This window comes from Chaetodon trifascialis, chromosome 15, assembly GCF_039877785.1.
Source record: "Chaetodon trifascialis isolate fChaTrf1 chromosome 15, fChaTrf1.hap1, whole genome shotgun sequence".
Lineage (NCBI taxonomy): Eukaryota > Metazoa > Chordata > Actinopteri > Chaetodontiformes > Chaetodontidae > Chaetodon > Chaetodon trifascialis.
This window is the reverse complement of record NC_092070.1, coordinates 23574456-23600779: the sequence shown is the minus strand read 5'-3', so window position 1 is coordinate 23600779 and position 26324 is coordinate 23574456. Positions and strand designations below refer to the sequence as shown.

General features: G+C 43.2%; 1 protein-coding gene across 1 annotated transcript; it reads right to left on the bottom strand.

Annotated features, from left to right (window-relative positions):
- Positions 1 to 6817: 6817 nt before the first annotated feature.
- Positions 6818 to 21411, bottom strand: unm_sa1261 (un-named sa1261). The gene is made up of 4 exons (XM_070982001.1): positions 21250 to 21411; positions 12251 to 12473; positions 9199 to 9401; positions 6818 to 9019 (listed from the first exon to the last, which is right to left on the bottom strand). Exons 2-4 carry the CDS (start codon positions 12420 to 12422, stop codon positions 8210 to 8212), a joined length of 1185 nt encoding a protein of 394 aa, XP_070838102.1. The 5' UTR covers positions 12423 to 12473; positions 21250 to 21411; the 3' UTR covers positions 6818 to 8209.
- Positions 21412 to 26324: the final 4913 nt, after the last annotated feature.

Below are 26324 nucleotides of genomic sequence, written 5' to 3'. Positions count from 1 at the left end.
AAACGGGGATCCTCGATCGTTATTGCTCCTACACAGGAACAAAATGTTCTTGCTGCAAGGAACCAAGTGTGTCTGCGATTTGGCAAGTCACCAAATACCTGAAGGGGTTTGTGTGATAGCGGTGTTTGTTTCCAGTGCAGTTTGACTTATTTCACAGCAGAATTACTTTACCCAGAGACAAATGAAAACCTTCACTGAAGTGAAACAAGTGTGATATATCACATACATGTGCAATTTAAGTCCACACATGAGTAGTATGTGAGATAAGCCTTTATTGATGCTCAGAGGGGAAACAGGTGTTGCAGCAGGGAGAGAAGTAAGAACAGATAAATTAAACTCAAAATTACAATATACCAATGAAATGAACAGCAAGCATATACAGCAAATTCTCAATAAACAACATGAACATTACATGCTTTGATCCCACCTCTCTAATCAATGAAGTTAATGTTTGTCATGATTTATTTAATACATTTTGACAATTAGCACAATTACTTGGCTTTAGTGTGTTTAATAATTTGGGACAGTATTTCTATCTTCTTTTACTTTTGGAAAATACTCTCTTTACTCGCTACGGGGGAGAAATCCGGTTTTACACCAAAGTCATGAAGTAACAGTACGGCGCATGTGGGACCAGCAGTGTGGTGCGCATGCGCAGTAGGTCTCCGGAGACCAACGAAGGTAAGCGGCGTCTCAACGTTTTTCTTTATTTCAGGTTCGTAATGACTCAAAACTTCGTTGAAAGTTACTATAGTTTGCTTGCTTATGCTGAGAGATAATTTAAGATCAAGTACAAGAGTATAATGAACCGAGAAATAATTTGTTTCGCTTTTTGAAAAGGTTTTTTTTCCCGCTGAGAGTCGCAGAAATGGCGGCGACACTCGTTTATTAGCTAGCATACTAGTGGTGAAATGTTAGCTTGGGCCACAGGTCTCTAATTGTAAATTATTTGTCATATTTTAAATGTTTCGTGTTTGGGGTTGTAAGAAACCGTTTTAGAAAGTGAACTTTGCCAAGATGTTTGTTTTCAGGTATTGTTATGGGAAAGTACAAGTCATGCTAAGGTTAGCTAGCGTTTGTGTGCTGGTGTGTATGAATCTGGAAAACGAATCTGGAAAGTGTATGAACGTTTAGAGAGATAAAAAGTAGTTGTGAATACTGGTTAAATGGAAAAAGGACCAAAAGGGACCGCAGACAGTAAATTCTGAATAAGATGTGAATCTATCACTGTAGTGCAGGATATCTCTTTTGGTTTGTTTGGTCTGTTTCTCGCCTCAGATGTGATTTATGGAGCTGTAGTAGAGACAAAAACAGCTCTTTAATTTCAGTTGCTTTAGTTGTTTTTGTTATCACAGTGGAGCGGCTGAGCATGTGGGCAGTGTGCTGCTGCCACTGCATCACTAATCCAGAACAGTTACACTGTCACACCAAGCTCTTCTTTTTGAGTCACAAACCCACTTTGATGGAAATCTGTTCCAACACGTTTGTCATAGTGACAGAATCTATCTCTGGAAGCATTTTACAGCCCTTCGTCATGTCATTATCAGGCTGTCATGTTGACCTGCCGGTGATGTTTGAATCCCAAATGAATGGCTCTTTTTGAAGGACTCTTAACTTGATTTGCAAACGGACACAAATCCAAAAATCCTGCTGCTCTGTTGAGCAGCCACAGGTGTACATAAGGGTCAAGTTAACTCGAGATTCAGAGAGCCAGAAACAAACCGAGCTGGTCTTGTCATGTGGAAAGTGTTTGTCACCTCCCTGCTCTGCCTTGTTGAACTGGAATAGCCTTGCAGCCGGAGACTGAGCGAGGATGAGGATGCTGTTACCATGGCATCGTTTTAATACAGCGTGTATGCAGGTCACAGCGGCTGGTGCTTCTCTCTACAGCTGAAGATCAGGTCGATTGTTTAATAAAAGATCGAGAGAATCATTTGATTAAAGGGGAGGTGACCTCAGACATTCGTTCTGATGAATCCGAGGAATCGTGCTGACTAGGAAATTGATGCAAACTGGGATCAGGTGGTCAGTTACTTGTCGTTGTTACGGTGTGTTTAGACCGAACGTTTTTCATGTGGCATGATTGTATACAAAGACAGTGCAAAGCTGCAAATTCAGCTGCCTCTGAAGAGTCCATTCATTCCTGATTATGGACACCTCGAGGGCATTATCCCACTTATATCATGGTCACTTGGTAAAGAAAAAAAAGACCACTTCATATCCATCAACGGATGGCGTGAATTTGGTGCAGAGATTCGGATCTTCCTCAGCAAGAACTGCAAAAATGTTAGTGATCCTCCGACTTTTCAGTGGCATCGTGAAACACACATTTTGTGTTTTTGGTCTAAATTGGCAAAAAACTAGTTAGCAAGTGTCAGCAAGCTGAACTGAGCTGGTGAACATTCCACCTGGTAAATATTAGCATAATAGCATTGCCATTGTGAGCATGTTAGCGAGCATGGCTGTGGCTTGTCAGGGCTGTAATTCTGTCCTTGTTGTGCTGTCTGTTTGGCTTTATATTGTGGCTGAAATGGACCCGTCTCAGTACAGTGTTTATGCCTGCAGCCACAGATGAAGCCTCCTCTCTCAGTTCCTGTTTATCTTCTTTCATTGCTTTGCCTTTGGTTCCTTTTTATTGTTCTCCTTTCACCGTTTTCCTTATCGTTCTTATGCTCGGTCCTCAGTGCCCGCCTCTTTACCGTCGCCATCCCTCGCTCAGGCTGCAGGCTTATCTCAGCTTTTAGGACCGACGGGCTCTTCTGATCACAATCCTCCTCGCTATCTCTGCAGCACAGCTCTGCTGCTTCAGCAGGTGGCTCAGCACAAAACGCTGAAACTGACACAAGTCGCACATGAAGATAGCTCGCAGTTTTCCGCTCTGTGTTTTCTTTGGTAATATAAACAACGTGCATACATGTCGAGGTCGTCGAGATCAAATTGTCTGTGTTGTTTGTGAGCTCACATAGATCATCATAATTTAGGGCCTCATGCTGTGTCAGCGGTGCTGCTGAGATGTGGATGGGATGAAAGGTCAAAGCAATTTGAATTTTACAAGAAAATGAAAACTCATTTGAGGAGTTTGTGTTTTTTTGAATGTTGAAGCCTGCAATATTTGACCCTTTCACAGCCTTCGCAACACATATTTACTGTTAGTGTTCTTCAGAGGACTTCGCTTGTACTTTTACTTGCATACTTGTAGTATTCCACACGAGTAATCTCGTAATACTAAAGAGCCTGATGACCATATAAATTTCGGGTATATTCAGGTTTAAATGAAGAATTTGACCTCATTTCCAGATGTTCAACATGTTAAAGTTTTATTGAATAAACTCTTTACAAGGTCAGTAACTAAGGTTGAGTTATCATCAGAATTTGGCTGTTGTCATTTTGGGAATGATTGATGGTTTCTGTTGTGTATTTGTATTTGATTGTGGTGTTACCTTTCAGATCATGGGTTATACATGCAGAACTACAGTACTTCCAAAGTAACGCCATATTCTGGCATGGTCTCCAACCCCTGAGTGCACTGCTAGTAATAATATTTTGGTTGAATTTCACACTGGATGAGGAGATGTGGTCAGTCATCTAACAGAAGACGTGACTGATTAGTCTTTGGTTGTGTTGGTGATTTGCTATACTGTCATATTTAGGAGAATAGCAGTCTTATGGTTTTACTCACTTTTCCACGAGCCCTCTTTGTTCTGTCTGCACAGTAAAGACATTAAAAGACATCGAGCTCCACCTGCCCACAGATGGTGATAATGAGCTTGTCCTCCACTTCTGGAGGTCAGGAGAATCTCAACACTTTAACACTGAGATTCTCCATTTTGTTCACTCTACTTGGACATGAATTCATTTAGTATGAGTTTGTCAGTTGGTCGTGTGTTCATACCTTTGTGCTGGTGGCAGACGTCCATCTGTACATGCGTCCATCCCATTCTTGTGAACATGATATCTCAGGAACACCTAGAGGGAATTTCATGACATCTGGCACAACAAATCATGCACCAATCATGGCAAGATTTCACACAAGGGTCTCACAGGATAGAATGAGGAAATGATAGCATTTTACATCCAAAAGGTCAATGCCGCTGTGACATCATATCGCTCCACAAAAGCACTTTTCTGGCCATTACTCAACACCATAACTCAAGAACAAAAGGTCAGATTGTGACCACCTTTCACCTTTGGTCAGATACTGAATTGGTGACACTTATCTTGGGCGTCCACCTTGAAGCTGTAATGATTGTACAGGTCTTCTGTAGTCCGCCTTAAGCTGATTGGTTGTGCTGATATTGATCTTCAGGTGATTGTCGCTGCTCCATGTGATGAAGCTCTCTATCAGTCCTCTGTCCTCCTCTGGAAAAATAGTCTCTAAGTGAAGACAGCATGTTTCTCACTGGCCATTATTCACTGATATCATAACAATATCTACCATTTCACATAAAACATACACCTATTCTTAAATTTCTTCAAAGTCTTGACTGCATACATCATGAGAGTCTGGACAGGCGTGGATGTAAGCTGCGATGTGACTGGTTGGCAGAGGCATAAAACCTCGAGGTGGTAATTGTACCCTGTCTTTGCAGTATTTTGTCTAAATGCTGCTCATGCTTTGTCACATTGGTTTTGATGTTTTTTTTAATTGGCTTGTGTTTTCTCAAAGTGCAGTGCATTGAACTCTCAGGGCCACCGTGCTCGAGACCTCAAACACAAGTAATATGTAATTTTCAGACTTCTGAAATCTGCTTTTTAAACAATTCTCATCAAATTATGAAAAGTCATAAAGTATCAAGGTGAAAACTATATTCATTTTTTTTAGCTGTTAAAGAGACAATTGGTGCAAACAGAGGAAACTTGGAGTGATTTGGTCCTAACCATCCTTTTATTTCCTAAAATGCTTCCATGCCACGTCATTCCTTTGACAGATCTTAACGCAGACTCTCTCCCCTGCCTCCTCGCTCGTGGTGAATATGTAAACATGGTGCTGGGACAAACACTGGGATCAGTGAGTGCAGCGCTCAGCTTTAATTGCTATGCTGAACATGAAGTGTTGCCTGATGATTTGCTCTCCAGCTCAGCTGCATTTGCCTGTTTTCTCCTCCTTTGGTTCCTTTATATTCAGGCAGACTGAGTTTGTTTTGTTGGACTTGCATTGCAAAGTCTAATTTTCCCGTCTCTGTCTTCTCATGCCATAAAAATGCTGTGTGATGTGCACGTCTGCAGTCAGGTTGGATTTATTTCCTCTGTAAGGGTTTTTCGCCTCAGCTGGGCCGATCTACTGTTGATGTATGGATTTTTTTTTAACTGTAACATATCAGATTTTGGTCTATCTAGGTGGGAGTGTTATGTAATTCAGCTTCCAGCAAGATTTTTGAGGCAGACGCTGCTCATTACAGGCGAGCCAGAAACATGCCTCAGTGGTTTTACAGCTTCATGGGGCATTGTGAGTTTATTGGGGCATAATTATGTGACCGACATACAGGAAAGCTTGATCTAATGTGCAAGGTGATCAGTGTTTTTCTATCAAAATGCTGAAGCAGGAATGAACTTCTTAATAAGAGTCCACCTCTTGGCTCGAAATCTGCAGTTTAATCAAATGAAATGAGAATCTGGCTTCGGCTCTTTCTCCCTCACAGTTGTTTCACACTTCAAAGTCTCAGAGAACAAGAGTCCAGCTCCCTTTCTGATTGCCTGTTTTCACCTTTTGTGAACTGAGAGACGTCCTGGTGGAATAACTACACACAATGTTACTTCCTGTGGTGTTTCATCTATTATCTGAAAGCCTAAAACAGCACAACACATCAGACGTAATTAAATAAAACACAGGGAAAGACTTCCAGCAGTCTGCAGTCACACAACACAAACTGTAATGAGGTACTTAAATGCTGATTAAATATGTATCTGACATACTATAAAAAGAGTTGTGACCTACTTTATATGACACTTTATTTTTCATGAGTTTCCTCATCCAAATACTGAAGGTCTTTTAAAAAAGTATTACATTTATACATTTGATTTATTGATATGATATTAACTAAAGATTAGCTGTGAGAATGTGACTCCAGTCAGCTGGAGGGGGAATTAATTTCTCTGTTGGAGTTGATGGAACTACAGAAAATACTTCTTGAAATTGTACAGTTGTGTTAGAGAGTGGAGGGTCTTTCCTCATAAACTAGCTTTGATGAGTACAGACAAGTTTAATTTTGGTCTGTTGTAAAGTTACTCATGGAACTAATGTAATTACAGTTGCATTGATGTGCTGCTAGCTTTTCATTTTAAGTGGTGAAAGCAACAGTTAGCAGCAGCTAAAAACAGGAAGTTGCTAGCTGTACTCTGCTCTTCGCTGATGCTTATTATCGTTGGAGTTTAGTGGATGCGTGCCAGCAGCCTGTTGGCTTTAATGTTAGCTTAGCAGACAGACTTAGCTCTGTTCAGAAGTTCACAATTCCACCAAATAGCACTAACTAACACATTTTGTCTCCCTTGTTTAATCCGTACAAAAATTTACCAACTAGCGTTTGGCCAGGAGCAGTTGTTATTGCTGAAATTCTGCTGCTAACCAAGAAGTCATCTTGTAGCTCGTAGCTCACCTCATGGCTAAAATGCATTTTTCTGCTGCCTTTGAAATAATGGCCATTGGAACAAATGCTTCCTCCTGTTTCTGTTATCTTAACGTACGCTAACCAGCTTTGACCTGTGGATTAAGATTTTCTGTCCACACTTCTGTATTGGTAATTAAATGGTATTTAAAAAAAGGGATATTTTCCAAAATGTCAAACATTCACACAATAAGGAACAGGAACCAGTTTTAATTCTCATGGTGTTTATTTCAACAAAGTTTTACCACAGTAATATCACTTCATGCAGTACTTCTGAAAAACACAAAAGAGAGCAGTTGCTGAAACGTTTTAATCCCCAAATGTTTCCTACATTCGTCCAGCCTGTCTCACATTTTCAGGCTTTAACTGTCTAATTATACAGCAGAAAACTGGAATAAAAAGTTGAGAGTGCAGGTAATCTCCCCAAATATTTAATTGTCTTTCAACATGAGAAGACAGAAATTAAGTCAGCGTATTCATTGTTCAGGATCTTTCCTGAATCTTTCTGAGAAAATGTCCAAATATATCACAATAATTGAGTTAACAGTACAATCCATTTTCTTTATTAACCATGCAAGTATAAAAATGAGAATTATTCGTGATACTTTTGTATGCGTCTCTCCCATTTGTCATATTACCAAAAAGATGATTATATGTGATCAGTTTTTACCGTAAAGGAAACGGGCTGCAGCAGTGTTCAGTTATGGTCCCAGTATACTGCAGGTTAATGGTAGGACTGGCTGGAAGTGTTAAAGGTACTCAGTTAATGCTTTCAGCTGCTCATGTTGTTGGTTGCTACTGTACAGTGGGTTTAGGCATCACAGGCAAACGTGAAAAGGACATTTTGGGCGAGACAAACAGTCTACGTACGTCTACTTTTATGAACGATCACGACGACATGATGAGTAAAGAAAAACGTAGGTCTGCGAAGCTGAAGTCACCTGTTTCTACAATCTTTTTATAATTATTTTTATTTCTCAAAACAAAAAACTCAGATCTGTGGTGCCTCCTGATAAAACAAATCATAAATATATGTATCTGACATAAATAAATAATTTAACTACAACTTAAAAAAGGCTAAGAAAAAAGTCACTCCTCACAGAAACGCATCTACCAAACATGAAAATGGTACACAACAACGAACACACAACAGTACCATCAGTCACGAATCGTCTTAGTGAAAGCTGATCACATCTTTTTCTTCAGATTATTTTTGCAGTTGCTGGATTATTCCAAACATTTGATCATATTGCTTGTGGATTATGAGTGTTTTTTTGTTTTTTTCTTTCCCTTCAGCTTTTTTTCTTGACAGATTTCCAGTGAGTTTGTGTATTATTTCAGTGACTGAAGCATAAACCACATTCAGGAGGCTTGTGATTGTCTCACTGGTCATTTCCTCAGCGTTTGTCTTCATTGGAAATGAGTAAATCCACAGTGAAGCTACAGCATGTGTCAGACTGTTGAAAGTTTCCTGACGCCAAGCGAGTCGTCACACTTTCCTCCACCCCTCTTTACTTTCTTCCTCTTCCTCGGAGAAATCTTCCTTCTCAGCTCACGCCAGTCGTACAGGTGTGAGCAGGCAGCCTGTAACGCAGCGTCAGCCGCCTCTACACGCAGATCTCGATGGGCGTGGCCACCACGATGCGCCCCCTTTCGTTGTTTTCTCTGTTGACCCGCTCATAGCTGCTGGTGGAGGAGGGCGAGCTGTTGGCGGACATGGAGGAGTAGTGGGTGTCCATCATGATGCTTCCCTTCGCCACCGCACAAGCAGGCGACAGGCTCTGCTGCTTCAGTCTATCCACTAATACGTCCTCTTCGGACGAGGACGAGCTGATGTCCAGAGGAGGCGCGCTGCTTGCTAAGCTGCTGTTGTTCCCGTTCTCCGTGTCCAACATCCAGCACTGGTTGAAGTAGCTGAAGACTTCTTTGGCGGAGCAGCGGCGCTCCTGCTCGATGGAGAGGAGCCGACGAAACATGCGTAGAGCTTCGTCTGTGAATCGGCGCCACTGCGATGGCACCGTACCCGTCCGGCGGCGCTGCCAGCGCACAAACTCCTCATAGAAGGCGTCGTTAGGCATGGCCTTCTCCCAGGGGAAGTTTCCCGTCAGCATGCAGAACAGCAGCACGCCGAACGCCCACACGTCTGTGCTGTAGTCCACGCAGAAACCCTCGTGCTGCGATGTGTCGCACAGCTCAGGCGCCGTGTACGGGATTGTCCCACTCACACGTTTGACCGGAGAGCCGGCGCGTCGCGTCATGCCAAAGTCTGACAGCTTGACCTTCCGACACTCTTTGTCAAAAATGAGGATGTTCTCGGGTTTGATGTCTCTGTGGACCAGCTTTTTACAGTGCAGGTAGTCCAGGGCGATGGCTACCTGGTGGACGCAGCGCTTGGCCACCGTCTCAGGGAGTCCCACCTGAGCACAGAGAGAAGGACAGCGTGGTCATGAATGAAAAGACGGGGTACGTTGTTTACGTTTATGCTCTGAAAACAGTTTCCAGTATTTGGGAGATTAAGATAATAATCTGGATTAAGTTCCAATGAACTCATGGATCATGTGAAAAGCATATTGATTAGCATCTCCATCCACCTCACCTGCGGAGGGATGATGTCAAACAGATCTCCCGCCAGAGCATACTCCTGAGCGAAGATGTAGTACTCATCCGTTTCGAAGGCAATGCCGTACATGTTGATGATGAAGGGGCAGGGCGACAGGTACAGGGAGATGCTGTACTCCCTCAGGAAGCTCTTCAGCTTGGTGGTCTTCTTCCTCAGAAACTTCAGGGCCATTTTTGTGCCTGAGAAGGAGGACGGACGTGTTACATAACTCCAGTCTCATTCCCTGCATATTAAAGTGTTTGGGGATTTATTTCACGGCCTCCTAATTGCGTGCAGGAAACTTAATTAAAATCATTTGAAAAATTTGATGAATAATTAACATCTTCAGTGTCACTGTATTAAATCCTGGTGGGGTTTTTTTTCCAGGAGATTTATACTATAAGTATTTCAAATCCTCAGCCAGACTAGTTATGTTCCCACAGAGTGACCAGGATGTTTCCTCAGCTTCAAAATGGGGCTGATCTGCTTTCATGTTGGGGATTTTGTGGTGCTTACAGCTGCAAACATGTCCTCACAGACATGTCTTTAGAAAGCCAAAAGCAGGGACGAGATCTCATCCTGCCTGAAGTAAATCATGTCATTCGATATAACATAAAGGACGCTTAAAATCACAGCAAGGTGGTTTGTGAGGACACGGTTCAGAGGCTTGATTCGCCTCGGCGGCCACGCACTGCAACAAGAGGAGCAGCGAGGGAGAGAAATTACCAGGACTAATCTGAAATACCCCAGACAATAACCTGGAGGGCGGCCATGTCTGCCTCTCCCTGCACCAACAGGCAGTATGTCAGCCAAGATGAGAGGGGACGCTTCTCCAATACCACTGGGTCAGCTCCGGAAAGTTCTGAGCATTTTACAGCGTGCAGCCACTTCAGGAAAGGTCAAGAGGGGCTTCAGTTTGTTCTTAATGCCGCGAAACAAGAGCAGCTTCAAAGACTCTAAGAAGTACTCTACTCTTTTACTGAATTAAGAGTGGCAATACCACGGTGTAGAAATACTGCATTCAAAATTTTACATGCAAAAGGCATCTGGCTCGCCATCTGTTCATGGAGCTCAGCTGACTCGTAAAGCCTCCACCGAGTGTTTGAGGGCAGAAACTAAAGATAAAGATAACCTACATTTGTAAAAACTCGTCTCCCCCACTGACCCGTAATGAATCTGTATCGCCCGCAACAAAGATACAAGGTTTTAAGCTTTCCATTTTTTAATCTCTATGGATCATCGTAATAAAATAAGCTGTTTTCATGGATTTCTATTTTGATTTAATTGATTATTTTTTTCTGATTATATCTGTAAAGATATTCAGTTTTCAAGTACTTCAAGTCAGTACTGAAGCATTGTCTTATGATGCCACTGAAATGTGACGATTTGCTGCTTTTCCTTTAAAAATTCTGAGTAATTGTGAGTTTTTTGGGGGATTTTTCTGCTTTGAGTATTTTTACTTGGTATTTTAAGTAAATTTTCCAGGACTTTTAGTTGTAATGGAGTATTTTTACAATGTAAACACTGTGCTATTAGCACTTTTGCTTCTTAAGGATCTAAATACATCATGGCTTCCTGTTTCAGCAGATCCACGTTGATGCTCCTCTGCACAGATATACTAAATACAAACTGAAGCCTGAGAAGCAGCTTTCCAAAGCAGAGCTGTGCTGCAGTTTTAAATCACTTTCTAAATGTGACTGTATTTTAATGAAATGTCCCTGTGGCGTCAGTGTGCTGTGCAGCTGTAATATGAAGGAAAAGATCTATAAACTCAAACCTTGGATTTGGTTGCAGATACTCAATATTAAAAAGACAGCTGAGAAACAAAAGCACCGTCAGGAGAAGTCTGCTTTTCACTGAATAGTGTGATTTTTATTTTATGATTAACACGACACCAGAGTGTAAACGATTAAAGCTACGCCGCTTCTCTGATGGTTTGAGGAAAGATGCCGGTGATACAGCAGCAGATACTGAAAGCACAGGTACACGTGGTTTCTTACATCCTTCAGCTGCACTTTACAGGCTGGAAAAGGTCAGAATTCATCTCAGTGACAGACTGCAGCCACTCTAAACGGGAAGTGTAGCTGCAGCTTTGTGCTCCATAAAAGAGGCTATTAAGAAGCTCCGAGCAGATGGTCAACATTTGGGCTTTTAATGTGAAGAGGTTGGACAGATTTCCTATTAGTTAATAGTGAATTTAGGCAGTCTGGATCCAAATCTGTGCTAAATTACTGCATTACGGCAGCCTATGTGACCTCAGATTTGGATTTCAGAATTCATCCTCAAAGGTAAACACTTCAGAGAGGAGTGAGAGCGTTTACCTGCACAGATTAGAGGAAAACGAGAAAACAGGACACATCAGCATTATTTCTGATTCTCTCTCTGCAGTGATACCAAAGTGAAGCATTTTAAAGCTGCACTCGGCACTATTACTGCTTAAAATGACCCTGCAATCACTCTGAATCACAAAGTAGAGCCACAGAAAAGAACAACATCCCATTTCCACCGACTACAACCCTGCAGACTCGCTCGCTCGGGCCAGATTCATTCCTGGAGGTGAATCTGGGAAATCTCCTCCCACCAGAGGTGATGAATTAAAACTTGAAAGGCAAACTGTCTCCTGCTCTGTCCAAAGAAAGAAAAATGGACTCAGTGATGGATCTCTTGGCTCCCTTTTCCCTTAGGTGCTTTTCAAAGCAAACACCAGGCAGGCCGGTGAACAGAAACCATGCTGTTTCATGATTTCACCTGATTTTAGGCATTAATCATTTTTTAATCAATGATTTCAGACAAAAGCTGCTGCTCTATTGGCTGAAACGATGTATGAACTGTCACTGGCACATTTGTTAGCTGTAGCTAACTGAGCTAACATGAGTCTCAGTTGTGGTGACATACATGATATCATGCTAACAGACTGAAGCTAACATACCTGCTGATTACCTACATCAGATGAAGGTATGATGAGGGACTAACGTCTGCCCTGACGCTTGCTAGCACAGGAAACTTCTAACATTTGCAGTCAGAATCATCTAAGTGGCGCAGTAGTTACCTCTGATTTTGTGGATGACCAAGTCCACTTTCCCATAGGTGCCTTTGCCCAGTTCACAGACAACCTCATAGTATTTGTTGATGTCCAGTTTCTCCAGGTTCTGAGCAGCAATCAGCTGGAGTTCCTCCAGGATGTCGACGGAGGCGCGGGAGCCGTGGGGTGAGGAGTTCATTGTTGTGGAGAGACGGGCCGGGGCCGAGGGCTGGTCTGGATACGGGAGTTCCTGTGGAACGGGAGGAGCAGGAAGGAAAGCAAGGTTCAGTATGTGACCAGTACCCACCCATGTCTCCATTCCCACCAGACCCCCACTGTAAACAGAGCACACCTTCTGCGTGACCTGTTGTCACCACACTGCTTTGTGTCCAGGCCAAATGAGCCGTTATGCAACCTCTGATTTGTGTTGAGACTTTGTTCATGTGAAAATCACTTTTCAAAGATCCTTTAAAAGGGAGAGAGGAAGCAACCAATGACTGCACAGAGCTGATGCTAAATGCTAGCATGCTCACTATGACAATGCTAACATTTGCTAATCAGCAGTAAACACAATGTATAGTTGAGGCTGATGGGAATATGATTCATACTCTAACGTGTTAACACCTTTCATCCTGAGGGGAACCTGAATGTCTGAACCGAGTTCATGGCAACCCGTCTGATCGTTGGTTCAACATTTAGCTTTTGAAGAGGAAAAGTTATTGAGTCTGAATGCAAATTTAACCAACAACAACAACACAAAAACTGAAGTAACTTCCTGCCCAGCGTCACTGTGACATGAAGTCAATTGCTGGCAGTAAGAAGTCATTACTCTAATAAGATCACACGAGCACTTCCACCTCAGCAACATCCAGGACTCTTCCTGTTTGCATGTTCTTGCAAAATGAAATGAGTCTAAGCTGCCCTCACAGCAGGCGTGAACGTGAGGAAGTCAGTGGTGTAATTGCGGCCCACATGCCGGCACACGAAGCTCTGACAATGATGAAGCAGGTAAAGAAAATTAAAGTGCAGACAAGTGGAATTGGATGTGAGAGGAGAATGTATTGGTATTTGTTGAGCTGATCCTCCGCAGCTGATTAATTATCCGCCTGCATTAATGAATGTCTAATTCTGGTCCGACGTGTTTCCACTCCGTCGCGCCTGCTGGCTCCCACTCTCAGCAAATCTGTCTCACCTTCCTCCTTCTGCTACCACAAGACGCCAAGCAACACTCGTCTGCTGTGTCCTCCATCGCTCATCACCCACGACAGCCAACATCTCCAAATGACTGGAGAGACTTTGCAGCCCTGATGGCGCAGCAGAATCGCTCCATCGCTCATTAACGGGGACGAGAAAGTGTTGAATGAGACAGGATGCTAGCCACATCCTGTGCATCAGGTCCATCTGTGCAGGCCTTGGAGACCGCTCCTGTCTGCAGTGTGAGCGTGCATGATGGGAAATGTGTACACAGAACTCCAGTAAAGCGTGTGAAAACAGTCAAACCAAACACAAACACACAGTATGTTCCACGAGAAAGAGTTGCAGTGACAGTACAACTGTGATTTGTGTTGTTCAGTAAAGTAGTAATCCTTCAGATATTCATGAAATCAGATCTCGTTCTTATAACCAGTGCTGGATTTTTAAGGCTGACGCTGATAGATGCGTTTTTGTAAAAATATACACAGTAATAGTGACACAGTTTATAAATGACTAACAGTTTTCGCTTTGTGCACTACTGAGATCTGCTGTTTGGTTTATTGACCCTGAACAGATCAGATTAAAGGTCTGGACTTATTTTCATCGCTGCTTCCAGTGTTTTCACAGTCCAGGTGTGTCAAAAACTACCTGCACAACATGCAGCAGGACAAGATGACAGAAAGAAAATATGACTGACTAATCACAGGTGTCATCAAATCAACCAGGAAGGACTGAAATCTCAAAGATTCTGACTTCAAAGATCAACACTTTGCTTCACCTTCTGCAGAGAAACTGAGCTGAAAATACAGAAAAACTGAAGGTTAAAGTCTCAGAGGAAAATGGGATCGTCTTGCAGCGACAGTGGTGGATGAAAATGGCTCCGGACACCAAAAGGTGTTTGCTGAGCAGAAACGTACGACAAGCAGATAAAAATGAGGAGTCAGCTGAGCCTGAAGGAGCCAACCGGCTGTCCATCAGCAACTCAGCATCCCTCAGACGAGGTCAATAAAACACACAGAGTGTGTTTGGAGCCGCAAACCCAAAGAAAACGACCTCTTCACGGCTGAACGCACTCTTTTATTTCAGATTCTGGTTTTGCGTTTCCATTTTAATTAAATTCAAGCTCTTTTCTAAATAACTGTTTTGTCCAGTTTATCTGCACGGCCTTAAAGCACAGCCACAGTGTCAACGTGGCCACATCAACAGCACAATAAATGAAAATGGGCTTTGTGTCCACATGAATAAAGAGTTGCTGCTCAGACACCTCTAATTGGATTTGATGGGCCTGTAAGAGTGATGCATCTCACCTCTGCAGTCAGCATTTTCTAATAACAGCGACAGGTCCAAGAAGGGGCACTTTGAAGCTTGCTTCTTTATTCATGTGTCGTGCACAAGGCTCATTCTTCACCAATACTCACAAAAAATACAGATTTTTATAAGGAGCTGAAACTGATTTCATGTCCAGACAGAACAAACTGGAAACACTCAGATAACAGACAATAAGTGAACAGGTAATGACGTTTCTGAAGCAGCAGAATCAACTGTTTATCATGATGGACCAGCTAACTAACAACAGCATGGATGGAAACGTGCATTCAGTCACGTTTTCTGGAAATTCAGCGACAATTTGAGCTAAACTTAGATGGAAACTTGACGAATGAGAAGAAAAATGGTTGATTTAACAAAATCAACACAGATCAATTCTAAACTTTTGAGTTTCTTGAAATGTTTAAAGCTAACAACACTGACTCTGTAGCATCTCAAATGTTGCTCAAACTTTATTTTGTATGGTTTCTAAATTTCTCTGAACGTCACAGCTGCAACTAAAGCTCAAACAAAGAGAAGATTTCGGTGCCGACTGCAGAGAGCTGCAGTGACTGAGTGCAACAACATGTTTATTGCTGCCTTGTTTTAGTCTTAGCTTCACTTAACCGTAATAACCTTGACATGTGTGAATACAGTACGTGCTTTCACGCCTGCTTCCTTTCTGTCAGCCGTTAAACCTCCTGAGCATAAGCATACACTCATACGTGCTCTCGCGCTGCCATCATATCAAAGAGCCTGGAGATGAAAGAAGTCACAACCAGCACTAATTAGGAGCATCTTCTGTTCGCTGCAGCTCCCAGCAGCCCCAGCCCTCCTTGTCAGGGTAACGGTGCCAAGGCTTCTCCCCAGAGGGAGCCGAGGAGCGCCAAGCCCTGTTTGCCTCCTGGGCGAGGGTGATGAGGCCGCCGTGCTCCTTCTCTTCGGTGAAACGCTCGTCTGTAATCAAAGCACAGTTGGATCTCAGCCAGTCTGCTTTTCACTCTGTATGCTAACGTTACCTGTCTATTGCACCAAACAGGAGGGAGGAGGTGAACGGTGCGTGTGACTGCAGAACACCTGTTGGGAGAACAGGCTGCAGGTATAGCACAGAGGCAACAAGCTCTCAGTGTTAAAGGCCTTTTACTCGTCTCTCTGCACCAACAGCAGCAATCTGTCAGGCCTGCAGCGACTGTCGGTGGATCTGCTTTGTGTTTCTGTTTCTTGGAGACTAAATGCTTCCCTGGATTCTAAAAACACCTGTTGAATTGTCCCACTTAGTATGTACATTTGTCACAATTATTGAAAAAATGTGAGGGATCAGAATAAATCTTAATTTATGTTATGCATTTATATTTTTTTAAATTCACCTTACATATCGCAGTCAGATTTTAAAAACTAATTATCCATATCAGTATTGGCCTTAAAAATCCAGTATTAATAAATGAAAAAATTCATAGGTGAGAAATGACCAAGCCTTTTAAGTTGAGCTGTTCCCTCTATCAGATTGCAGCTTCTTGTTTTGTTTAGAAAAAAAAAAAAACAAACAAACCCCAAATGGAGTACCACAGGGCTCAATACTTGGTCCACTACTTAACTGTATGTTAGCCTCACTTAACCATAATGACCTTTATGTGTACGAATGCAATACACACAATTTAGCACTCATTTTCTTTTCAACCAAACAGCCTCCTGTGATTCACATGAATGGATTAGAAAAAATCTAAAATATTGGTAACACTGTAAAAGGTAAACTTTCCATTGAGAGTTCCGCAAACCAAAATATGAGAAATTCAGAATATCATGATTTCTGACGTTCATCAATAATAAATGTCCATTAATCAACTTGGGAATCAGAAAAAATATGCTCCTTATAAGTCCAGAACTTAATGAATAAACAGCTGTCTGTACAACAACTGCTAACAGGAACTGCTAACAGGTGAGCTAAAAGCATGAGCTAAAAACAAACACTTACCCACTGAGGTTATGGCAACATTATACTTCCTGTTTACATCCCCAGGAACTTCAGTCCTAAAAGTACAAATTAGGTGTCAACATCAGACAATATTAACCTCTTTAATGATGCACGATTGATAACTTTTTAGTTGTCACGACTTGCTTCTTATATTCCTGTAACACTCACACAATCCATCCATCCAGTGACCCATCTACCTATGGACATACAACTTAAAATGTCATAGAACTGTTAAAACTGTCCTAAAACATGCACAGGACACCTCACATCCACAGTGACTCAGCTAACAGCCTGTCCAGGGTAGACGTTACATCACAGGCAAGAAATGTGTGACTGACTCTGGTCTAATTTTCAAGTTACAGAAAATGAACATAACTAAAGGTCAGTGCGTTTCTTTGACACAGAAGCTTGTGCAAGCATTCATTTAAAGCAGATTCGACTCCTGCGATGCAAAGATCCCCCAAAAAGTCATTCAATCAGTTCCAGCTTGTACAGAAAGAAACGTCCAGAGTTTAAACTGGAACAAAGAGAAGAGATCACAGGGCTCCTGGCGTTAAGTCCCTGCACTGATTTTGGTTAGTTTCTCGATAGATCACAGTACTTGTTTATAAATGTATTCGTGGCCCCTGATTATCGCTGATACGCTGCCAAGATCCCTTCCTGGTCCCTCAGATCCTCAGACTCTGCTGCTCTCTGGACCGAAAGTCTTCAGACCCTCTGCAGGGTTCAGATCCAGACTCAAGAAAACATCAGAGGAGCCCTGATAATTTACTCCCACATGTTATCGCTGCACGCTGTATGTAAACGTGACAAACCTGACAAAAGTGCTGAGTAATGGTCTCTCTGCTGTTCACACACATTAAGCACCGCAGGAAAACTGCCTCTGCCACCTCATTTGTGTTTAGGCCAACATCGACTTGTAAAACATTGGCACCTCATTAATCATTTGTAATGCTAAATCAATATGTCAGCCAACTAAAAAATACTTAATGAACAAACGCTGCCATCTTGAGCCATATTTTGGCTCCCTGCAGAACCTTTGAGACCTCCAAACGGTTCCAAAAAGAGGAGAAAGCAGCACTTCTGTCCTGGTATTAGAACAGGGAACAGCTTATGTCTGCTTGCAGGTTTTTTTCAAACCAGTTTGTCAATGTCAAACATACTTTAGCCACGTTAGCAGCACGGCTTTATGGACGGCAACATTGCTAAAACTCACTGGTTTAAATTATATTAAAGCTTCAAGTTACGCATAATTTTGGGAATGGCCAGGAGTTTGGTGGAGTCAGGTGCTGCCAAGATGGCGACGGCAGTGGCTACGTCCATGTTTTATAGTCTGTGGTAAAACTCACTTTGTCCAATAGTTTATGATTAAAGCTGCAAAACTAACCACATTCCCATCAGCCTCAGCTGCAATTTGTAACATATTAGCAAATGTTAGCACGAGAAACTCAGTTTGCCGTCAGCCTGTTAGCATTGTCATCATTAGCATGTTAGCTCAAGGCGCCGTTGTGTCTAAGCACGACCTTTCAGAGCCACTATCATGGCTGTATGATGTTGTGTTTCTTGTCAAGAAAGTGTTAAAAATTCATGAGAATTCTCGATCCACATCTGGATTTCCACCAGAAACTAACCTCCCATCTTTAAGCCATGGCCCCACTTTCAGCCATATTGATGAAATATATAAACAAGTCTGAGATATCCTGCAAACAAACAAACAGGACAGAACCTCCTCAGTGAAAATAATAATCACAACCAACAATCAGCATCCACTCTGCTGCCTTCTCGCTCTGCCGTCACGTCTCCTCCGTCTGGAAACAAAGCAGGATGGACTTTATTTCAGAACACAGCGACAGGGCGAAGGAAATGAAATCAGCACTTTGATTTATGAACTCTGACGGCACATCTCGCTCGGTTATGAAGCCGAGGCTCCGCTTTAAATGACAACATTGGGACCTGCAGAAAGAGTCGGACTTGCAGGGAAACCCTGACGCCGTCCTGCAGGTGTAGCAGCAGAAACGCTTCACTCTGTTATTTCCTCTCCGAACTAATTGACAGTGGATTGTTAGCTGGTTATTGTTGCTCCAGTATACGTCTGTAATACTGGAGGAAAGTGAGGGTCACTGATTCAGCACAACTGGAATTTGAGTTGTGCCAGTCTGGCAGGTTGTTTAATTACCTGAGCTGTTGACCTGCTGGGAGCTGCACTGTGCCTCAATAAAAAGAAGCAGCCTGTAAACACAGCAGGATTTTTTACACTTAACTGGACAGTGAAGGCGCCACAAGAGCCGAAGCCATCAATTTATTGATCTATTAGTCGATCGGCAGACAAATACAGCACAAAGAGTGAAAAAGCATCAGACGTTCGCTCGTTTTAAACTGAATATCTTTGGGCTTTTTAATGCTTCGCTCCACACAGATCTGATGAAGCTCTGGGAGGTTCCAACGGCCATTTTTCCCTGTTCCTTGACATTTCCACACCAATGACCAATGACTGAACTGACGATAGAAACAATGAACGACCTTTGAAGGTTTTCCTGCTCAGAAACTCACTGACTCATGTTTCAGGTTTAGTCAAAGCTGGAGGACGCAGAACATTTTGTGTTTTCAGTCACATAATCATTAGCTGACATACAGCGAGCAGGTTTGCTCTCCCGTCTGAGTCTTTCAGGCCTTCTGGACGCATCTTTCCTCACTCTTATCAAAGCCAGCGCCGGTGGACTAACGTGTCCGTGTGAATCTGCCCGCTGAGATTATTTCTGCCCCACCAGCAGCTTTTTCCTCCACAACTGTTTGCAGAACTAAAACTCCGTCCTGCCCAGCGGACGCCGTCGCTGTGTGCGTGGACGTCTCGCCCTGTGTGGCGGCCAGCAGATCTGTCCTCCGGTGGGGCCGGGAGGTCGCTCCCACAGCGCTCATGGAGCCGTGGAGCACATCAAAGCGGCGAGGCTTTACCCGGCTCGGCCTCCAGCGCCTGTGAACACTGGGCCTTTGTGGCTGCACGCTCGGCGGCGCATCGCTGGGCGCCCATCTTTAACGCCAGCCCGTTTCTGCCGCTGTGAACCCCACGCTACAGTAGGTAACGTTACCGCCTTTGTCTGTTTTAATCTCCGTCCCTTTCTTCTTCTCTGACTTCTTCTGTCTCTGCACTGTTGATGTGTGGCGCTGCTGTCGGCTGTGTGCACACATGCATCAGTGGAGGGAGACAACCAGACGTCTCTAACAACAAGCGGCTGCAGGGCCGGGGGTTACGTTCAGGTTTGATTCATCTGCAAATTATTTTTCAGATCGACCGATCAGGTCTGTGAAATTTCAAAAATTATGAGAACAACCTCTCAGAGCCCAAAGCGACATCTTCAAATGTCTTGATTTACTCAAAGAAAAGTCCAAAACCTCAAGATAAATTTGCTTCTTGACATCATTTTTGAAGAATTGATTCCTTGATTCTCATTTCTAGTCTGCATTAACCATCAATTTTGCCTGTTTGTAGCCAGTGAAGCTAATGTTAGCTTCATTAGTCTCAATACATTCACAATATCAAGCTAAAAGACTGCTGAACCTATCGATTCATCTACTAATTATTTTTCCTGTTAATCAAATAGTGAAAAATATAAGAAATCGTAGAGAACTCAAACATAAAATGTCACGATAATCAGTTTCCTGTGAACTCAAAAGAAAAAGCAGCAAATCATTTCATTTGAGAGACTGAAAACAGATTTTTTTTTTTTTTTTTTTGCAATTTTGTTCATCAGTTTTGTTTGGAAAATGCCTGGAGGGAGTAATTGATTATTAAAATAACTGCCAATTATTTTTCTGTCAATCAACTAATAGATAAATTAACTAATCACGTCAACCCTGAGGGCATAATCTCTGCAGCCTGAAATGCTGTTTCCCCCCCAGGATGAAAAGAGCTCCCATTAACACAAATGAATGAATAAAGTGTTAAAAATGGAGCGCGTCCTGAGCGGCTCAGCCTCCACAGGACTCAGAGCTGATGTCAGTATCACAAACACTGTTTACAGTGTGGGAGCGACGAGAGGCTGCCGCGAACCGCAGCACAAAGACATCAAGTGTGAATCAGACACAAAGCAGGCGTCTCATCCATCAGCGCGCGGCACATGTGAAGTCAGGTGCAGCTGGAGCGCGAGCATGCAGACAAACCCTGATCATGTGCACAAACAGAATGTGGGATCAATACACGAGGACCGCCGCTGACGGACTGACGCGCAGCTGGGACACAAAAGCTTGACAGCGGCTCTTTTGTTCTGCCCTGTCACTGTTTGGTCACGTGGTGCATGTTTAACTTTTGTGTGTCAGAATTTAAGATGTGATTTCAAGCTTATGAACAGTTCAGGTGAGGGTGATGAACACAGCTGCCGTCCAGTGTGACGCTCTGCAACAGAGACGGCACAAAGACGCACTGGACGCGAAGCGACGCGTCAATTAAAGCAAAGCCGAATAAAACAAAAACGCATCTGGGGTCGCAAACGAGCAATTAATTAGCAGTTAATTGGTTTGGACCGGCTCGGAAATGATAAGACACCGGACGTGCTCTTACCTTTCAGAATGTGCAGCATGCAAATGTCTGTCAGTCCATCCAGACCACCGCGGAGTCTTTGACTCGGAGAGGAAATGTCGCAGATCCTTCAGGAGTATTTCTCCTCTCTGAGACCCGCCGCTGTCTGTCCGCCTCCCCGCCGCTGCTCCTCCTGGAGCCGCTCTCTATTGTCTCCATCCGCACTCTGCTGACGGGCCCGCCCACCGCCGCTAACGACCAATCAGCGCGCAGAGCGGCGGTGCGCTCCTCTGCGACGGCGCTGCCTTCACTTGACGTAGGAATTTTTAGGACTGTCAGGCGTTTATTCACGTGGAAATCTTCAGGTTCAAGAAAACGGTTGTGTGTGGTGATGTAGGTCAAGTTTAGACAAAGCTGTGGTTAATTAAAGATATGGTGCAGGTTAATATGACATTTAAAAAAAACTTTATTTACAAAGTGCTTTACACAGTTGAACCAGGATTAAAACATTTCAGCCAGATGTTTAAATGTTGGTTAAACCATGTAAAGTAAAAAACTTTACATTCACATCAGCCTCAGCTGTTTGTACCAGCTGGCTAAATGTTAGCTTGTTAATACTTTTTTGTTCCACTGTAGTAATTTTTGAGAGTACTACAGTATGTGATGTATACATTTACACAGACAGTAGGTACAGTGCACTGTACAGTAAATAGGTTGTAATTTATGGCACATCCTGAGTTTTCTTGATCTTGTTGTCATGTGGTTGCTTTTCACATAAACAGTCTTCAGCCTCTACTGTAGGAGGACAATAAGGCCATACTAATTATCATCACCATGGAATATTTTGATATGTGACCCTGAGAAGGAAAAGCTGGATAGATTGAACATTACAAGTAAAATATGTGTTTCTAAGGATTAAGGCAATTGGTTCATGTTTTTGTTTTCTGGGCTGTTTATGCTAGAACATGTAGATTTTATACCAAATCAATATTAGATGGAGATTTAGCCACAACATGATGCTTAATGATTTGACTAAGTAAATGTAAAATACTAGAAAATACAGTATTTTGCACAAGGGAACAGAAGAAGAAAGGAAATCCAGCAACTCTAAAAATTCTCAATTATTCCAAACATTTCTGTAAATACCTGTAACCTATTTCAAACAGTGAAAGTGTCAGTCTCTCATGATTCCCACAGCCCTGAATGCATCACGAGGACAGGCAGACAGCAAAGCACAACATGTACTGGCAGAAACGTGCAGCTGTGAGCTTCTCAGCTCGATGGTTTACGATGTTTGCAGCAGCAGGAGTGAATGAGAAGGTGAGAGCGATCAGACGTTTTGCCCAAAGCAAAGCGCTTTCCACTGCGGTGAATGAAAAGTGGTTAAAGCCACCTGGTTTGAAGAGTCCAAAGACACTGAAGTGTCCTTTTAAAGAGTGATGGGTCCATGACGCTGCGGTTTGTATTGATTTATGTCTACGATGTGCAGCCTAACGATGGAGGGCATCGTATTGGAGTTTATCTGGTGGAAGGCCTCAGGCTCCATGTTTGCTGTGGCTGTGCTCTGACTGTGGCATCGTGTGGAGGGTTTCTGCTGATACGAGACAAGAACAACAAATGATGTTGCCTTTGATTTGTGAATAATTTGGGTTTTTTGTTTAAAAATAACATAATTTTGACACTACTTTTCTGTATCTAACCATACTAATTTTGGCCCTGTTTGGTTTAATTCATCATGCTGGCATAGTCTGAATACTACAGTACCCATGAGCCTCTGCTGTCGTTGCTGTGGATAAGAGGCCAATCAGAGTGGCAGTGGATTCAAAACACAAAACTTGTCTCTGAGCTGTTTTCAGATGTAAAAATCAGTTTTCTTAGTGACGCAATCTTCAGCCACTTTACCTTTTAAACACTAATGTGTCTCCTGATGTGGACAAAAACCGGTTCATCCTCTACATTTTGACCATAAAGACTTCATTCGTGGTTTGGTTAAAGGTCAGCGCTGCAGCTGCCTGAAATGATAATTAGTTGATAATCAGCAGGTGTCCGAGAGACGTGGAGCTCCGTGTTCACATCAAAGCTTCGAGACGAACGCGAGCAGAACAAAGAACACGATGCCATCATTCTGCGAGCGAGCGAGCGTCCTCACCTGCGAGGACACAAACATGATGTCTTTGGATCATTTCAGCGCGTCGTGTCCTGAGTCATCAGCTGCGTCACCGGTCAGGAAGGACGACCTGCGAGCCAGGACGAAGGACAACCAGCAGCCGTCACTGCTGATTTAATTCACAGCTCATTAGTCAGTTTTCACCATGAATATTTCTGCATCTGTCTGAGAGCTTTGTGTCCAACAGACGGTCTCGCTCTTTACATCCTCTGCTTTTAAATGTTTGTGTCTCTGACCCAGTTTTACTCTCCTTTAAAAACTACCTGACTGAAACACCTGAAATCAGATCGGGAGGCAAATCCCAGAGAGGAGGAGACGTGACTCTGGTATTTGAGCGTTTCTCCAGGGATAGGTGTGTCCTCCGGGTTAGGAAATGGGTGTATGCGTGAGGACAAAGACAGGACGTGGTCATACAGAGTTAGACATCAAAGGAGCAGTTTGACTTTTGAGTTAGAAGAGAAGATTAATAGAACTCTCATGTCTGTAACACCTGTTTAGCTTAGCTTAGCATAAAGACTGGAAACAGAGGAAACAGCTAGCCTGCTTCAGTCCAAAGGTCAGAAAGTCCACATACGAGCGGCACTTTGAATTAACATTCCCAAATACTTCAGGCCTGATAAGAGTTCAGACTGTTTCAGTGGAAGTGACTTTGTTTTTTTTGTGTCTTGTCTCAGAAACAGCGTGTCCTCTTCAGCTTGAAGGGTGGTGATCAGAGTCCGTCCTCCTCCTCCGGACGATGAAACGAGTCGACGGCTGACGGCGAAACTCAAACTGAGCTGGAGGACGCCGCGGCAGCAGTGGCGGCAAACAGAAGGTACTTTTCCTGCAGGAGGTCTAAGAGCAGATAATTAGTCGGCTGTCGGCTCGTTATCACGGCGCCGTGTTTGACTGCATTGTTTGATCAATTCTCCTCGGGCAAGAATAATGAGATCCCAGGGCTGAGAGAAAACTCTGAGAGGAAGCTACTGTATCTGCTGCTCTACATCCCATCGACATCTCCCAGACCCCACACACACACACACACACACACACACACACACACACACACACACACACACACACACACACACACACACACACACACACACACACACACACACACACACACACACACACACACACACACACACACACACACACACACACACACACACACACACCCCCCCCCCCGTCTGTCAGCAGGTGAAACAGACCTGAGAGCCCTGGATTATGTTTTTCATGTAAAAGTGCAACATTAGTGATCACAGAGGGATTTGTGCCACAGAGAGCTTCACGTTTGTCCTCGCTCACCCCCGCTTTATGTGTGTTCTTTTAAAAAAAAAGCACTGAACAGCTGGGACTCCTTCAATCAAGGTTATGGCGGCCACGTAGCGCCATGAATCCCCTCTGGGCTGACATCCAGTGTTTTTAATCTGGCCTGCAGTCAGACGCGGTTACCGGCCCGTCCGTTAGCTTCTCTTAAGATAACCGGACTCAGTTTCCGGCCAAATGACAATCTGTGAGCACCACGCTTCACATCCAACACCAGTGACCTCAGCGGTGCTGTGTGTAGAGTCCTAATTAGCATGTTTTAGCATGCTAACGTGCTAAACTAAGATGAACTTGGTGAATATTATACCTGCTTAACATGTTAGCATGTTAGCATTTAGCTCAAAGTGCGGCCTCACGGAGCTCCTGGCATGACTGAAGACTACGTCCTGTTTCATCGTATTTATCTGCTCATGTTAGATAATTTTTGCTTTATAGGTCATAATTTTACACAAAAAACCTTACTATTTAAATCACGTGTATCTAGTTTGCAGATTTGTTCCTACATTTTATTATATTACTCATATTCTCATCCATTATCACCGTTACGTCTTTGAATTCATTAGAGAAAATCATAGAAAATCATCTTCTTATAGCTTAGCTTAGAGAAAAGACTGGAAAACAGCTAAAAAAAGCTAAAGGTTTCCTTCTGTTTCCAGTATTTATGCTAAGCTAAGGCTGCTGGTAGTAGCTTCATATTTCTCATACAGACATGAGAGTGTTGTCAATTCACAGATGGAGCTGAAACGAACGACACAACCTTCAGAAAGTAAGAAATAAAAGTCTCGTCTAACATCAGAGTTTTCTCACTGAGCACAGAAAAGAATAATTTCATTATAAGATAAGATAAGATAAGATAAGATGAGCCTTAATTGATCCTCGGAGGGAAACTCAGGTGTTGCAGCAGCACAAGGACAGAAGAAAGTACAGATGAATAAAGAAAGCACATAAATAATGAGAGCTATATAAACCTAGAAGAAGAGGTAAGAATAGAGACTCTACAGAGCAGTCAAAGGCAGCAGTCTGCATGTAAACAGCCTTCACCAGATAATATGATTACATAATGACAGTATTTGTCTGAATTAGTACAGAAATGTAGTATTTAATGTGATAAAACAGTATAATACAGTCGTGTCATTTATAGTCTCATAAAGCAACATAACGGAAAATCAAATGTGATACAGAACAGTTAAATAAGTGATAAATATCAGTCCACAGAGACATTTTCAGGGGACTGTCTCATGTCTGGCAAACAGCTCGTTATGGTCGGCTCTGATGAAGCGTGTCCTCTCCTGCTTCACGTCGGTACATTCAGAGGGATTATGCTTCAGAGCTGAACCTCCACGCCGGTCCTCCCTCAGTCCCTCAGCCTCCCGGGTCAAATCCTCCACCCTGCATTTACCCCCCCGCCCCGCCGCTGCAGCACATGTCCAGGGGACAGAAACCAGAGCAGGTGAAGGGTGTCTGGATCTGCCACAGCCAGCATCTGCCGGGTGTGCTTTTCGCCTCCCACACAGGATCCAACAAACAAGAGCGCCACGTGTGGAGCGCCGCCGCTCGCTCGGACACGTGCACAGACGGAAAATAAACCGACCTCGGCTCTTCTTGACAACAGCGCTGCAGAGAGAATATTTATTTTCAT

What these genes read in the sequence shown, in the direction of transcription:
- unm_sa1261 (XM_070982001.1), bottom strand. Translation starts at nt 12,422, where the DNA reads ATGAACTCCTCACCCCACGGCTCCCGCGCCTCCGTCGACATCCTGGAG. An exon ending in GGTCATCCACAAAATCAGAG is followed by an intron (nt 9,402 to 12,250) that starts GTAACTACTGCG and finishes CCTCCTTCTCAG; the next exon opens with GCACAAAAATGGCCCTGAAG. An exon ending in TTGACATCATCCCTCCGCAG is followed by an intron (nt 9,020 to 9,198) that starts GTGAGGTGGATG and finishes CTCTGTGCTCAG; the next exon opens with GTGGGACTCCCTGAGACGGT.